Genomic DNA, 16,342 nt, shown 5'->3' on the forward strand with positions numbered 1-16,342 from the left:
TTGGAAATAGTTTTTATAAATAAAATATATTAAAATTGAATAAATTAATATAGATTTATTAGTCCCTGCCATCTGGCATCCGGCAGGGACTATAGTAACCGTTCGGAGGGCAGATAACATTAAATCGCCGGGTTTTTTAGTGGTATTTTTAGTTATATCATAAAGTTTGCACTTCAACTTCTGTTGGCCATCTTATTTGGCCTCTTCCCGAGGCGGAAGAGGCCGGACCATATCTTAAACTGCTACTTACCCACAATCAACTGGCCTTGACGGTTTGCGGTTTCGATTTAATGCTGACATTAATTCCTTAATTTTTACTGTTAAGTGCGAATGGGTACATATCCTAAGTTGCTTGTTCTTTGAGCTATCTGAGGAGGCTGAACGTGTCACTCTGCATGCAGAACAGATGCTGTATTTCTTGCCTCTTACTCGTGCTTTACATTTGGTTCATCGTCCACAGCTTGAATCCAAAGCTTATTCCTGCAACCTCTAAGCTATCATCGTCCACAGCTTGAATCCAAAGCTTATTCCTGCAACCTCTAAGCTATCGCGACTGGATTTCACCGCTACCATTCGACATGGCTGCATGTGTACACAGAGCTTCCATGGAGTCCCTCAGAGCAGGTGGACTCTCCCTTAAAACGCTTTCAGTATTGACTGTTAATTAATATTCGTAAGTTTAACCATTTTTCCCAAATTCATTACAGGGCTGTTGCGGCTCTCATGTCGTTCTTGGTGAGCAGAAATGGAGAGAGCGCTGGTTCAGCTCCTTTCATCTGCACTGCGGCTCTCATGTCGTTCTTGGTGAGCAGAAATGGAGAGAGCGCTGGTTCAGCTGCTTTCATCTGCACCTGCACCAGTACCACAGAAGACAAGGTATAAAACTTACCGTTGAATTATCCTCCATTCTGTACTCTATTTACAATAATCGTTTCACATTTAGGTCTCTAAATTTGGCTATGCATGCAGGCTTATTCACCCAACAAAATGGGGTTTCTCCAGTCCCGGTGGCTGCCAACGGGTAAGTCACTCCCTCAAGGTATCGCCTTCCTTGTAGTCACGGTAACAATTTTTCCTTTTTCCTATGTGGGTATTATTTCATTCCAGTGATAATGTTTGTTTACTTGAATGTAGGTCGCAACTTCCGTTGTGGAACGAACTTCTGGTTCCAACATTTGACTCATTCACCATTCCAGGCTCCCTTGGAAAAGCCTAAATAGTTCTCAAGACTTAGCTATTGAGGGTTTGATCGATTTTACTGAGGGTTGGAGGAACTGTTGTTCCCGTAGTCTTTAATTAGATTTATTAAATCCAGAATGTATTTAAGGTTTTTTCCGCATAGGGTTTACATCTTGTAACTTAGTTACTATTAATATTGCAGTCCTAGTAGTGAATAGATATGTTACTTCATTATTATACAATGGCTTGACCACTTTTGAGCATCCTTAGCATGAATACGATCTTATTATTCAGAACTTAAAGATATAAATTTCGTGTTAAAGATTTGGGGTTTCAATGAGCAGTTTTGATTGTAATTTCTGGGTTTTTCTTTTATCAATTCCATCCCTACAGGATTGGTATTTTCATTAATGTATGGCTTTCATGGCTGACAGAGAGACCCTTGCATCCAACAGGGTTGTTTCTATGCCCATGTGTTGTTTTAATATTAGATTATTTATCACACATTTGGACTTTTTTGGGAGCACACCTCTGTGTCGTCTCGAACTAACCAATGTTACAGTCAAATAATAAATACATAGCCATTTTTATTATGGCAAGGTAAATTCTTCTTTACAGGAAATTTTTATCATTACATAATTCCCTTACAGTTTGGCTCGCACTGATTTTACATGATTGTGGTTCAACATATGTTATTCTAAATGGTTAATCGACTCTGTCTATTCGAGTTTTTTCTTTGTAACTTATAGAATAGAAAAGAAATATGAATGCAAGTATCAATTAGCAATTTAGCTCTAGACCAAGCTATGTACAAATGTATCTAACTTACAGCAGTGCAGCGAAGACTCGGTGAGTACTGGAGAATTCTTCAGAGAAGATCTATCGCCTCTGCAGGTGCTCGCCTGTGGAAAAGCTGAGAAAACAAACACGTCACTTTCTACAGTGATGCGAAAGGAGTAAATTGGAGATATAACAGTTGCCAATAGCAACCTTCTGCCAAGGGTGGGCCTGTATTTGTGGAAACTTCAACTCTGGATAATTAGCATTCATGCATTTAATCTGGATCGGATGTCATCTTCATGGAGATCTGTAATAGTGACCGAAGACAGATGTTTTGGATTGTTACAATAAAGTTGCGAGCATGCAAGCCACGTGTTATATCTGTGCTGAACACGGGGCGAGGCTCAACAGACATGTTTTTAACTTGCTTTTCGAGTAATCTTTTTAAGTGAGGTTTTTATTACCTGTGTACTTGAATATGACTTATAATATGACTTGATAAAGCGTTGTCTCTGTTTCCATAAATCAATGGTCGGCAACTGGAAAACAATTTTTATTTTCTACAAACTTTGCAGTAATTATGAAATTACAGAAGGAATATAATTAAATTCTCTGTAACATGTAAACATACCTGGCACACCACGCTTCTGCTTCTTTGTTAGCTTTCCTGGCAATTGTCTCCTTGCATGCTCGCTCGCTGTACCTGAACAAGGTTTCTGGACCGAAACCCTGAGTAAATGCGAATAGAAGTATATTTATAGCTATAAAAAAAAATATTAGGTGAAATACAATATGTACATATGGGTAGTTAGGTTGAAATCGAAGGGCCAGTAAAGCGCGCATGCATTTGACTTGTTGTTAGAGGGTCTCAGCGCCGCCGAAACTCCACCTTCCAAACCGTCAAACTGTTGAGGTAGCTAGATTTTATTATCAACCGAATGGACGGCACCCTATTCGTTATTATCAATATCTAATTTGACTTGCTTAAATATTTTAATAGTCAGTTTTCAAGGGAGCGTGGTCGCAGCAACACCCCACCTTTGAGGACTGTCTAACCTTCTACTAAAGATCGTGATGATGATAAGGCCTCCGTTTTCCACATACTCGTGAGTTCTTTTGGAGTTCACTGGTTCACCTACTACTCGTTGGTGTGTATAGTACTTTAGCGAGTATTATAAGAAATGAAGGGACCCAGTACTGGAATTTGCCGACCAAATTGTCCTATTTTAGCTATTAAATATTTATCAAAGTCTTCCATTGCCCTATGAAATCTCGGTTGGGATAAAGCTTAAGTTTCCCGTGTTAATAGAGATTTCTCTTTGAAGAAAAGCTGTGCGAAAAGGCAAATTTTTGATAAGCAGACTATAAATATACATCTAGATTAATGCAGCTCTCTGTAGTAATATCATGCTATTACCGCAGCTTGTAGGGTCTGATTACCGGCACCGGCTTGTGAATTCACATACACACATAATTATTACATATCCTCTGATGGATACTTTCATATTCCATATTTTCTGAATGTCTTGCTGCTTATATGAACTTTTTTCATTACACTGCACTTCTCACAATTTTATATCTGTGCCGAACATAGGGCCCAGGCTCAACAGATATGTTTTTAACTTGCTTTTACTGTATTCTTTTTAAATGAGATTTTTATTATCAACGGCCCTCGTGGCGATAGGGAACGCACACGTGGAGGGTGCTGCTGCCCTTGATTTAATGATATCAGCAAGTTCTCATTCTCAACCTATAAATTCAATATTAAAAGCATCTCACTATGCCTATGTGCTATCATTATCGTTGGCGGCAATCAGTTATGGTAGGTCGAATACATGAACTCAGATAGAGCTGCGTAGGCAGAGGCAGCTGGAGCTACAGTTGACTTAGTTTTACTGGAGTCCCCTGGAGGACGCACCAGAGGAAGCAGCAGGGGCCAAGAGGAAGCAGCAGAGGCATTGGCCCCAAAGGAAGCACTACCAGCCATAATCCCTTACATCCCATTGCATCCAAGCTGGTCGTTCAACTATGGATTATGGCAGGGACTAGCTGCGTCGCAGCCCATCTTGTTTTAATTACGAATTTAATATGAGTTAAGAGAAATCAATTTTTTTAGTGTGTTATGTTTTATTGTTTAAATTGTATTATTGATTGCTAAATAGAATATATATACAATTAATTAAAAATTTTAACCATAAAAATTTGATCCACATATTTTTTTACTCCTAATTACTTTACAACATATTGATGTAGAACATAAATTTTTATTCTTATTCTTATTTTAAAAAAACACAGACAAACTAACAAATTTGCACATCTTCTACTGGATTATAGAATAAGCCTCTCTGCTCAAAAGCCTAATAATTTTAATAAAATAAAATCATTAAAATAAATTAAAAATATTAACTATTTTTAAAAAATAGCATAGTTATATAACACGTTTATAATAAAATAATACTATGACAAGCTTTCAGCATGCTGAAAATAGAATTGATTGAATTGATGAGAGGCTTTAAAACCTCCCAAATTCTGATGTAACATGCATGGCAGGCCTTCAGCAAAAGATATAACTGACAAGAAGTTTTAAGCATCCAAAAATATGATGTAATAGGATTTTTAATTGAAATCTTGAAGAGATCAAGATTCCATCTTAGGTTTATGAGATGCTCTTTTCATATTACAAATAGTTATAACATTCAGCCCACCATTGTCACGAATCCATCGCCAGTTGGCACTAGTAGTCGGTGTTTTGGAAAGTCATTCGTCAATGACACAGACTCACAAGAACGAATTATTGTGTTCTGCGTGCCACAAAAGTGAAGAGTGTACACTGATTTCACATCAAAATTATGTTACATTTTAGTACATAGTAAACATATGGCATATTAATATATTAAAGTTTTGATTAGTTTATATTAATATAAGATTATATAATGTTACATGTAAATACATAACATGAGGGTTTAATCAAAATGAGTACAGAGTAAATATATGGCATATTAAAATTGTGTTTGATCACTTTGTATTTACATTAACCTTGTTAATGTAAATACATAATATGAGGGTTTAAGATAAATGTTTTATAATTATATTTTTAACAATATATATGGCATATTAAATAAAATTTTGTTTTGATCACTTTGTATTTACCTTAAACTTATTACATATAAATATTATATATATAATATGAGTGTTTAAAATAAATATTTTATAATTATATTATTAATTAATTATTAATTTTTTTTTAATAGTATATTAATTTTTTAAAAAATTAAAATAAATTTCTCAAATCTAACTAAATTTAAAGATAAATCATTTTTTTATTAATAAATTCTATTAAATTAAATAATCTAAATATATCTTAAATATACTAATAAATTGTTTTGGTAAAGATAAATTTTAATATAATCATGTTTTGGGAAAGATAAATTTTAAGACAATCATACTTAAAGTAAGAAGTTATATAATCCACTGTGTATTATTGTCATCCAAACCTAAATCTGTTTTATTAATGTTTGACTCATTTATGTGATTTATATACTTCTAAAAAAGTGTTAACCAAGTAAGAGTTAATTAAATAAGAGTTTGCATTGATAACAAAATTTATTTTATTGATGTTTGATTTATTTATGTGATTTGTGAAAAATTTAGTAAGTAAGAGATTGGATTATAATTATCATTTTTTAATTATTTTGATAAAAACATTTATTTTTAAATATATTTTAAAATAGTAAGTAGAAGTTATATAATGCATGGTGTATTATTGTCATCCAAACCTAAATCTGTTTTATTAATGTTTGACTCATTTATATGATTTATATACTTATAAAAAAGCGTTAACAAAGTAAGAGTTAATTAATTAAGAGTTTGCAATGATAACAAAATTTATTTTGTTGATGTTCGATTTATTTATGTGATTTGTGAAAAAATTAAGAGATTGGATTATAATTATGATTTTTTAATTATTTTGATAAAAACATTTATTTTTAAATATATTTTAAAATAGATTTTTTAAAATTTTATTTTTAATTTTCAAATAATTATTAAGTGGATAGTGGAAATTTGATCTTTACTAAATATTCTAAAATATCCATTATAATATACACAAATCAAAGATTCTATTTATCTTCAAAATAGTTATGTCATTTTTTTTCTTTTTAATTAAATTAATTAATTAAAAAAATTGTCATATGAACAAGTGTCATATAAAATAAGTTATGGTTTTTTAGACATGTGGTATTGATAAGCCATGGTATTGTAGCACATCCTATAAATTCAATTAGTTCTTATGATTTTTTTAATTTTAAAAACATGAAATGTATTATATAGTAAACCATTTCATGTTTATTATGGATTGATTTGTCTATGCATTTGCCACATTTAACTTATATAATTGATTTAGTTTTTTTTTGTTGAAATCTTCAAGTGTCTTTCAATTATGTATTTTTTTTAAGTTTTTATTATAAAATTTAGTAAATATTTTTAAGAAATAATAATTTTAAGATGTGCAATTTAAAAGTCAAAATATCCTGCAATGATTTATAAAAATAAGTTAATTTATACATTAAAATCACATTTATAAAAAACAAGAAATTACAATCTTATCCCAACATTACTCCATACACATCCAAATATCTTATCAAACATTACTCCATTTCCAGATCCTTTATTATTACCATTTGTTGATACCAGTGAAATTTCATTTTAATTTTATGATATATTACTGATTTATTCATTTAGTTTTGCTTATTTAATGTCATAAAATTAACTCATAGTATTTTCATTTTAACCTTTCAAATCAATTATGTTCTTGCTTGGCTTGGGATGCTTAATGAGCAAAAGAAAATCAGAAGTTTCTAATGATTAATGTCTAGTCCGTATGTGTGTGAGCAACAACTCAGAAAATGTACGATAAAGATATCTCACTGTTTAAGTTTGGCAGGCCAGACTGAACTGTACAGAGAAGAGACAAACCCAACAATTGGAGGCCATGCATTTTCTCTTGAATAATGATAATATTGTCGTTGTCCATGTCAGCAAGAACTCCAAAATAATGGAGGGAAATATGGGCAGATATTTTGCTGTTGATGTTCTGCCAGGCTCCACTGTACTGGACCGACAAGACATAAAACAACATAATAGTTGGAGGCCATTCGATCCCAAACTGATCTCAAGGCCCACGCCACTTGTGCACTGAATTCATTTATTGAATCTTCATCCTCCGCCGCCTATAAATGAATACGTATGCAACGCCATTACCAACTGCACGTTCTCAGCTCATACTTGCAGTGAAAACTTCTCGCTGTTAGTGATTTTTTTCCTGCTGATTGCAGCCACTCACAATTTCTGGTGTTGATATTTTTTCCCTCAAAATCTGTTTTTTGCGCATTTGCCTTGGCCTTTTTGTTGCAGTGAGAGCATGAGCGTCCAGCAGGAGGCAGCAACCGCCACCGTGGAAGCGGAAGCCGAAGCGGAAGAGAAGAAGATTACATCAGCAGTGGTGCGCGCGCTCTACGTGGCTCTGGCGGCGGGAGATGCAGAGACGGTGGGGAAGATTGTGAAAGCCGACTTGGAGTGGCGCTTCCACGGCCCCCCCTCCTGTCAACATCTCATGCGAATACTCACTGGCCACATTGAGTGTTACTTCACGTTTAGCCCGCTCTCCATCACTGCGCTCGGCCATAACCTGGTAGTCGCGGAGGGTCGCGGGGACGAATCCGGGTACTGGGTTCACGTCTGGACTGTGGAGGAAGCGAGTTGCATGGTCACTCAACTACGAGAGTACTTCAACACGTCGGTGATAGTATCAGAGTTTAAAGCTGCCCCTCCGACAGTTGTACAAAAGAAGAAGGCGTGCTCGCAGTCGCCTCTGTGGCAGAGCAACATTGGGAAATCGAAGCAGAATCTTATGCCTGGACTTGTCCTCGCTATTTGAGTTACTCGCCAACTTCACAAAGCTTCGCTGATATATTTTGCATATTTTGGTTTGTACAGAGGGTGCTTCTATATCGGCTGTTTCCATTGACTGCGGCATGTATCTATGGGTTTTTGGCTTTTACAAAGGGTGTCTGTATATATCCATATCTCTATGGGCCTTATATCTTATGATAGTGTTGCTTCAATGGATAAGAAAGTTCTTCATTTCATTTTTTCTTAGTTGTGTTTATTTTCTCCAAAACTTATCATAATTTAGTTTCACAACTAAAATTTATATTAATAAAAAACGGAACTGCTCGAAACAATACATTTTGACAATAGATGAATCAGTAAACCTTACAGATTCAGGTTACTTTATTTGGCGATTAAATTCATTCCATTTGAAAATTTTCCAAGAAATTCCTAATATCCATATAAATTTACAACACGTTCAGAAAGGCCTAGCAGGTACCCAAAAGGGAAGAAGGGGGAATACCAATATCACCAGATTCAAGAGGGGGAGCCAACAAATTGAGCATTAAGGAGGTAGAACTCTGATCATCACGGGCAGAAACGACCATAGAAGGCCCGACCGGTACAGGAATCACAGAGGAGGCTGACGACTTTGACCCAACACTGACAACGACGAAGCAGGCAAACAACAGGGAGATTTCTGCCCCATTTTGGGGCAATCCATCCAGATGAAGAATCGGAGAAAGGAAATGAGCGCCATGAGCTCAATCAGTCGCAAAAATGCAGAGGAGAAGGTCGGCTAGGGCTCGGCGCGCAGAAGCTCAGACTTTCCATTTTCCTAAATGATTTGCACTGTTTCCCCCACTATGTTTTCTCTTAGGATATTGTCATTTTCACAATCTAATAATATGTATTTTATAATCATTTAATTAACTATGTTAAAAACTTAAATCTAATCCATAACTTATATTTATGTCTTTTAATATGTGTGTGGATGCGATGTTTTTTTAAAGAGTTTGTAGAGAAAGTAATTTATAATTTATAATCTTTAAATTAAATGAGATATACTATATTTGATTCTTCTCATTTAAGCAAGGACTAGGTATCTAGTGTATAAAAATAGGTTTAATAACATGGGAAATAAGAAAATTATTTCAAGACTTCAATCAAATCCATATTCTCTTCAAGTGAAGATGGCATAAAGATGCCTAATCTTGGCGATACTATTGAGAGATAAAAAGAAGGGATAATTTTGTCAAAAAAGGATAATTTTAAAAATATTATTACATCAAAATTTAAGGAGAAATTGTGGTGTGATAAAAAGTTAGAGGGGGGTAGGAAATTGAGATATTATAAGGAGGTGATCAACCCAAATCTATGACACTAAAAAGATTGAAAATGAAAAGTACGTTCTCTTAGATTGTGTGCCATATACTCATATTAAATCTAAATTTCAAAATATTTATCATAATTGGATTTAAATTTCAAAAAAAAAATCACATTATCTACCTTCTTAACCTTTCAATTTAGAGATATGGTGATTTTGAAGCTCTTATCATTATATTCTTTGAGCATAAAAATATTATTTAAAAAAAATCCAATTTATTGTCCAAATAGGTTGCTCTTGGATTGTGTGCCATATACTCATATTAAATCTAAATTTCAAAATATTTATCATAATTGGATTTAAATTTCAAAAAAAAAAATCACATTATCTACCTTCTTAACCTTTGAATTCAGAAATATGGTGATTTTGGAGTTCTTATCATTATATTCTTTGAGCATAAAAATAACATTTAAAAAAAGATCCAATTTATTGTGGAAATAAGTTGTAGATTTGCACTACTCGTGAATTTTTAATGAAAATGAAAAGACACAAACCTACTCTACTGCTCCACGACCATTGATTCGCAATTCAAAACAAAAATATCAAACATGCAAGAAAAAATAACACACATGAAACAAGTATTTTTATATGGGAAAAGGAATCTGCTAAAAACCCTAATGCCTTCTTGCATTAATCAAATGAATAGAGATGTATTACAATTTCTTTGTTCAACTGAGCACACCCTATAAGTGCATAACCTATCTCTTTGCTCACTAAAGGCCTTTGACCCAGAATTAGTCAAATTTTGCCTCTACTTGAGCTCCTATTTCCTTGTGTTGTTCCTTGAAGAATTAGGCCCCTATTATTTAGAAAATTCCTCAAATTGAATTGCATGAATTCTTAGGTTGATCATATGACTACATGCAACACTTGTACACTCAAGACTAGTCTACAATTGATGTTACACTGCCTTGGAATCTCCACCTCAATTGGGAAACTCAAATTCTCTGCATGCACTAGCTATTTTGGGTTGATTTATCAGTTAACTAGATGATCACTGAGTTTGACTAAAGTCCCACTGCTTAGTTGGCCTTCCACTAGTTCCTCCAAAAGTTTGAACTAGTTTAGCAAAAAACAACCTCAACTAACTGATCTTGATTGCTACAAATTAGCAATCACACATGTTGAACTGAACTCTACCTCTACCAACTTGAATTTACTTTGTAAATTTGGTGACACAGGCCATGTCACACAATTTAACATCTTACAAGTTGTCTACTGATGTAGAAATTTGAAAGTTGTCAATTCAATCAAGGAAAAATCAAATTGAGAATTTCTTGTTGCATTTTTCAACACTCCCTCTAGGCAATAAAGGGCTTATCAACCACCCCTATCCTATACCTGTGGAACTTGAACTTCCCTCTTGACAAGGCCTTTGTCAAAATGTCAGCATCTTGTTCCTCTGTCGAAAAGTACTACAACAACATTATCCGCCTCTGCACACAATCTCATAAAATGGTGATACCGAATATCTATATGGTTGGATTGATCATGAAAAATAGGATTCTCAGAGAGCTTGATGCAACTATGATATCAAAATAGACCAAAGTTGGATCCATAATCTAACCTAACAATCCAACAAGTATCCTTCTCATCGATATCGCCTCACATGTTGTTGGAGTGGCAGCCATGTATTCTACTTCTCTTGATTTGAGTTCCACAAATTTTTGCTTCCTGTTGTACCAAGAAACCGTTGTGAACAAAAACACTGAAAATTCCACATGATGTACTCTTCCGGTCAAATGGACTCCCTGCCCAATCTGCATCTATGAAGCCACATAGCTTCACTCCATCTGTCCATCTATACCATAGTCCAAACAAGGTAGTGCATCTAAGGTACCATAGAAAATGGTTATGTGCCTTCCAAAATAATTTGGTTGGCCTAACCATACCTTGGCTTAGTTGGTTGACTACATAGCATATATCTGGTCTTGAGTTCACAAGATACATTAGTGAACCCACCAAATGTTGGTAAATAGTAGCATCCACTTCCTCACCTAAAGTGGCACCCTCTTTCCTTTAGTTGGTTGCTAGAGGTGTCTACATGGGTTTGTAACTGTCCATGTAGAACCTTTGAAGTATCTCATTTGCATACTTTCCCTAAGAGACAAGTAGTTCCTCATTGCCTTGACATACTTCCAATCCGAGGAAGTAGTGCATGAGACCCACGTCCTTCATTTCAAACTCTCTTTCAAGGTCCTCCTTACAAGATCTGATCAACTGCTCATCATTAGTTAAAATAAAATCATCAACATATAAGACAATAATCAACAATTTACCTTCTACCAAGATATGATATAGGTTTGCATTCGCTTCACTTTTGGTGAAGTCCAAACCATGAGATAGTTATCAATCTTGGTGTACAATGCAGGAGGTGATTTCTTGATATTGTACAACACTCGCTTGAGTATGAACACATGAGACTCTCGGTCAAAAGTCTCAAAGCCTTATGATTTCTCGATATACACATTCTCCTCAATAACTCCATTGAGGAATGTTGTTTTTACATCCATTTGGTGGATCTTCCACCCCATCTGTTCAGCGAGAGCAAGAATTGATCTAATGGATGAGTACCTTGCTACAGGAGCAAAGGTATCCCCATAGTCAATCCCCTCAACTTGAGACTACCCCTTGGACAAAAATTTGGCCTTATACTTTTCTATGCTTCTTTCTGTTAAATGATTTACCTTGAAGATCCATCTTACTGACATTTACTAATCTTGGGACCACTTCTTAATCAATATTCTTTACAATGTATTCATATTCCTCCACCATTGCATCAACCCATATAGGTTGTTGTATTTCTTCCTCGAAAGAGGATGGCTCAGTCTCTACAAGCTTAGTCATTAGAGCCATGTAGCTAGTGCACTGACCTGGTGACCTTCTCAGCCTACGCTGATTTGAAGGAGCACCCACATTCTCGCTCGCATCCTGCACAAGTCTCTCAGCTTCCCTAGTCCTTTTCCTGCCTTCTTTGGATGGTTCTTCTTGAGTGTTTTTCTCCACTCTTTTCTCCTCAATTTGTGGCTTCTTCACAACTTCATGAGGCTCCTCCTTTAGAGCTAAAATCTCCTCTTCATGTGGGATCTGAAGCTCCCTCTCAAAATAGCATTGTATGTCTTTCTACTCATCAGATTTTACATTCCTTCACACAAATATCATTATGAGGGATGGAAAATACACACAATAGTTGTGGGGAGTTTCTGTGTAACCCACATATATTCTAAATTTTGTTGTCAACTCTAGCTTCTTCCTTGATTCTTTGGAGACACAACAGTAAAGAGAGGATCCAAAAATATTGTAGTGTGACACATCCAGATTTCTCCCTGAGAAATCCTCCTCCAATGTAATCATGCCCAGAATCCAATGAGGACTCTGGTTCTGCAAATAGACAGTTGTGTTGCATGCCTCAACCCACAAATTCAGAGGTAGGCCTTGGTCATGGAATGTCGCCCTCGTTGCTCCCACAATGCTACAGTTCTTTCTCTCAGCCACCCCATTATGTTGTGGGTTGTGGGGTTCTATCAACTCTCTTCAAATGCCTTCTTTTGCATAGAATTTTTTAAATTCATTCGACATGTACTTTCCTCCATTATTGCTCCTAAGAGGCTTCACCTTCTTGTCCATTTCTTTCTGAACCAGTGCCTTTAATTCTATGAACTTGGAGAATGTCTCACCCTTCTTCTGAATTAAGAAGATCCAGCACTTCTGTAAGAAGTCATCAATAAAAATGACAAAATACTTGTGTCTAGAAGCGGAGGCTATCGAGAAAGGTCCACAAACATCAAAGTGGATCCTTTCAAGGACTACATGTTCTTTGTTGTCTCGATCATGGAATGTGGATTTTGTGTACTTCCCCAAACTACATCCTTTGCATACATCTTGTTTCTCAAGCGCTCCTTTGGGGAGGCTTGTAGTTATCTACTTCATGATATTTAAATCACTATGATGCAAATGGCCAAGTTTTCTATGCGAAATTTCGTCGACATTGCAGCTCTGCACCTTCTCTTCCTTTGTGCTCAATGCAACACAATACTCCACATCTAGCTTGTACAGGTTCTTCAAACGAACCCTAATATTCTTCACCTATCATGTGGCTATGTGTCTCTAGAATTCCTTTCCTTTGTTGAAGATCACATCATAACCACGATCTTCCAAAACTGCAAGAAAGGCGATATTTTTCTTTAGGCCCAGAATGAACATGACATCCTTGAGTGAGAGGGGGGAGCTCGACTCCCTCTAAAAGGTTACTTTACCAATTCTGGTTGTGATACACCTTCCGTCATCCCCCATCTTGATGTCCATTTACAAATATTTCTCCTCCAGGTCACTAAAAAAGTCTCTACACCATGTCATGTGGAACAATGGACCCGAGTCCAAGTACCACATGCTCCCCATAATTATGTTGACCATGCATGTAATGAGGGTAAAGTCAACCTCAGTTTTTTAAGCCAAAGCCTCACCTTCTCCTCCTCATGAGGTCTTGTTTCTTGTCCTTTTGTGTGGACACTCCATGGTATAGTGCTCGAATTCATGACAATGGAAGCATTTAATTTTTGACAAATCTTTCTTCTTGCCCCCTTGACTATATTTTGGTCTAGATTGGGGTTTCTTCCCTTTTCCCTTATTTTCCTTTCCATCCAATGCAAATTTTTCTTCATCCTCACCCTTGTATGAAGTCCCATCTATGGTATTCTTCTATGTTTCCTCCTGGATGAAATCAGACCATAAGCGCTCCCAATTCAGTAGTTTCTCCCACTCGTTCATCAGATCTTGATAACTATGCAAGCTCTTGGGAAGGCCCAAAAGGGCTAAGCTTACCAAGTCATATTCAGGGATAGTAACACCGACCCTAACCAGTTCATCATAACATTGTGTGAAATTGCTCAAATAATGTGGTATAGTGTCATTCTTCTACATGTTTCTACTTCGAAGTTTATACTTGAGTGCCAACATCCTGTGGTCACTAATATATTCTTGAACAATTCTGTCAGTGCTTTCCACATCGGGAACATAGTTTCTTTTCCATGGAGATTCGAGACAATATGATCTCGTACTCCCTCCAAGATTATTCTCCTCGCCTTGGCTACATCTTTCTTCCACTATGCAAGGTCTTGGACATCAATTTTTGGTGGTCTTGGAATATTTGTCTTTACATATTCAAGAAATATATTTTCATCCAATACTACCTCCATGTGGTCCTTCCATGCAACAAAATTTGAATATCCTTCCAAGGCATACTCTAGCCTTAGTCTATTGAAGGCCATCTTCTGAGCTCTGAAGAAATCTTGCTACACTAATCTTCAAATTCGAACCTTTGAGAAGAAACTTTGAATTTCCTGCTTTAATGTGAATCTAGCTCTGATACCATGTAGAAACAGGATGTAGATTTGAAAATGTTCATGAAGTTTTAATCAAAATCATAAGACACAAACCTACTCTACTGCTCTGCGAGCATTAATTCATAATTTATAGCAAAAATCTTAGACATGCAATAAGAAATAACACACATGAAACAAGTATTTTTATTAGAGGAAAACAATCTTCTAAAAATCCTCATGCTTGCTTTCATTAATCGAATGAATAGAAATGAATTACAATTGCTTTGCTCAACTGAGCACACCCTGCAAGTGCATAACCTATCTCTCTACTCACTGAAGGCCTCTGACCCAGACTTAGTCAAAATTTTCTTCTACTTGATCTCCTATTTCCTTGTGCCATTCCTTGAGGAGTTATGCCCCTATGATTTAGGAAATTCCTAAAATTGAATTGCGCAATTCCTTAGGATGATCATATGACTGCATGCAACACTTGTATACTCAAGACTATTCTACAATTGATGTTACACTACCTTGGAATCTCCACCTCAACTAGATAACTCGAATTCTCTGCATGCACTAGTTGTTTTGGGTTGATTGATTAGTTAACTTGATGATCACTGAGTTTGATTAAAGTCCCAGTGCTTAACTAACCTACCACTAGTTCCTGAAAAAGTTGGAACTAGTTTAACTAAAAACAACTTGAGATAACTAACCTTGGTTGCTACAAATTAGCAATCACACATGTTGAACTGAACTCTAACTCCTCCAATTCGAATTTACCGAATAAACTAGGTGACACAAGCCATGCCACACAACTTAACCTCATCAAAGTTGTTTGTCGATATGGAAGTTCAAATTTTCTCAATTTAATCAAAGAAAAATAAAATTGAGAATTTCTTGTTGCATTTTTCAACATTTATCTCTTACCTTCCTTGAATCCAACTAGCCATATTCAATATTGTTGGTATTCTTCATCACCATCATTATCAACATTGATTTTAATACCTAGATTACTTTTAAAGATAAATTTTATTCAACATAATATCAAAAAACAAAATAACGATATAAAGAATTTAGTTTTAGAAAATAAAATTTATGTTTTGCTAAAAGATTTTAAAAGTAAATGAAATATCCTTATTTATTAGATAGTACTGAAGATCTTAATCATAATTTTATAACAATATTTTTAACTTATATAAATAAATGATATTTAAAATCTTTTTTCTTAAAGGTCATTGTATAAAATTGTTATAAAAAATTGAAATTTAAAAGTGTGTTTTTAGTGGTGAAACTTTCATATATTAAAGCGTATAAAATTGTAAAAATAAAACATTATAAACCATTATAAGTAAAAAAGTAAGAGAAGGGTTTACATATTTCTAAATTTAACTTTATAAAATTATGGACACAAATTCTGCATAAGATAAATAAAACAATATTATTTCCTTAAGAAACTAGAAGCCATGGCTTGATGAAACTTTTTTAACCTTTTAATTTCTAGGAAAATGTTCAAACCATGGAAGAATATTTTATTTTGAAAGATATAGAGTCTAGGCTTCAACAACTAATTTCTAGGAAAATGTTCAAACCATTATTACAATGGAAGAATATTTTATTTTGAAAGATATAGAGTCTAGGCTTCAACAACTAAAAACATGAACATAAATCCAAAAAATTATAGACTTTGTTCTTATTTGTCATATTCACAATTTCTTAATTTAAGATTCAACTAATTAATTTTACAAACTTTTAATCTAAGATTCAACCAATTAATTTTTTATTTTCT

At 34.9% G+C, this 16,342-nt stretch overlaps 2 protein-coding genes across 4 annotated transcripts; both read left to right on the top strand.

Moving 5' to 3' along the window:
• Positions 1 to 331: 331 nt before the first annotated feature.
• On the top strand, positions 332 to 1,389 carry LOC149160818 (uncharacterized). 3 transcript variants are annotated; one of them, XM_089435406.1, is made up of 4 exons: positions 332 to 624; positions 708 to 876; positions 970 to 1,039; positions 1,135 to 1,389. In XM_089435406.1, exons 1-4 carry the CDS (start codon positions 587 to 589, stop codon positions 1,218 to 1,220), a joined length of 363 nt encoding a protein of 120 aa, XP_089291532.1. In that variant the 5' UTR covers positions 332 to 586; the 3' UTR covers positions 1,221 to 1,389. The 3 variants fall into 3 exon arrangements, with proteins under 3 accessions (XP_089291532.1, XP_089291534.1, XP_089291533.1); XM_089435408.1 differs by having other exon boundaries at positions 335 to 624; positions 744 to 876; XM_089435407.1 differs by having other exon boundaries at positions 346 to 624; positions 970 to 1,021.
• A 5,726-nt stretch (positions 1,390 to 7,115) lies between these two features.
• Positions 7,116 to 8,115, top strand: LOC149160819 (senescence associated gene 20-like). The gene has a single exon (XM_089435409.1). The coding sequence runs from the start codon at positions 7,379 to 7,381 to the stop codon at positions 7,892 to 7,894; it is 516 nt and encodes a 171-aa protein (XP_089291535.1). The 5' UTR covers positions 7,116 to 7,378; the 3' UTR covers positions 7,895 to 8,115.
• The last annotated feature ends 8,227 nt before the right edge of the window (positions 8,116 to 16,342 follow it).

Source organism: Pinus tabuliformis, chromosome 5_2, assembly GCF_031772625.1.
Source record: "Pinus tabuliformis cultivar Carrire ecotype Pingquan chromosome 5_2, CPIR1, whole genome shotgun sequence".
Lineage (NCBI taxonomy): Eukaryota > Viridiplantae > Streptophyta > Pinopsida > Pinales > Pinaceae > Pinus > Pinus tabuliformis.

What these genes read in the sequence shown, in the direction of transcription:
- LOC149160818 (XM_089435406.1), top strand. Translation starts at nt 587, where the DNA reads ATGTGTACACAGAGCTTCCATGGAGTCCCTCAGAGCAG. An exon ending in CATGGAGTCCCTCAGAGCAG is followed by an intron (nt 625 to 707) that starts GTGGACTCTCCC and finishes AATTCATTACAG; the next exon opens with GGCTGTTGCGGCTCTCATGT. An exon ending in CCAGTACCACAGAAGACAAG is followed by an intron (nt 877 to 969) that starts GTATAAAACTTA and finishes CTATGCATGCAG; the next exon opens with GCTTATTCACCCAACAAAAT.
- LOC149160819 (XM_089435409.1), top strand. Translation starts at nt 7,379, where the DNA reads ATGAGCGTCCAGCAGGAGGCAGCAACCGCCACCGTGGAAGCGGAAGCC.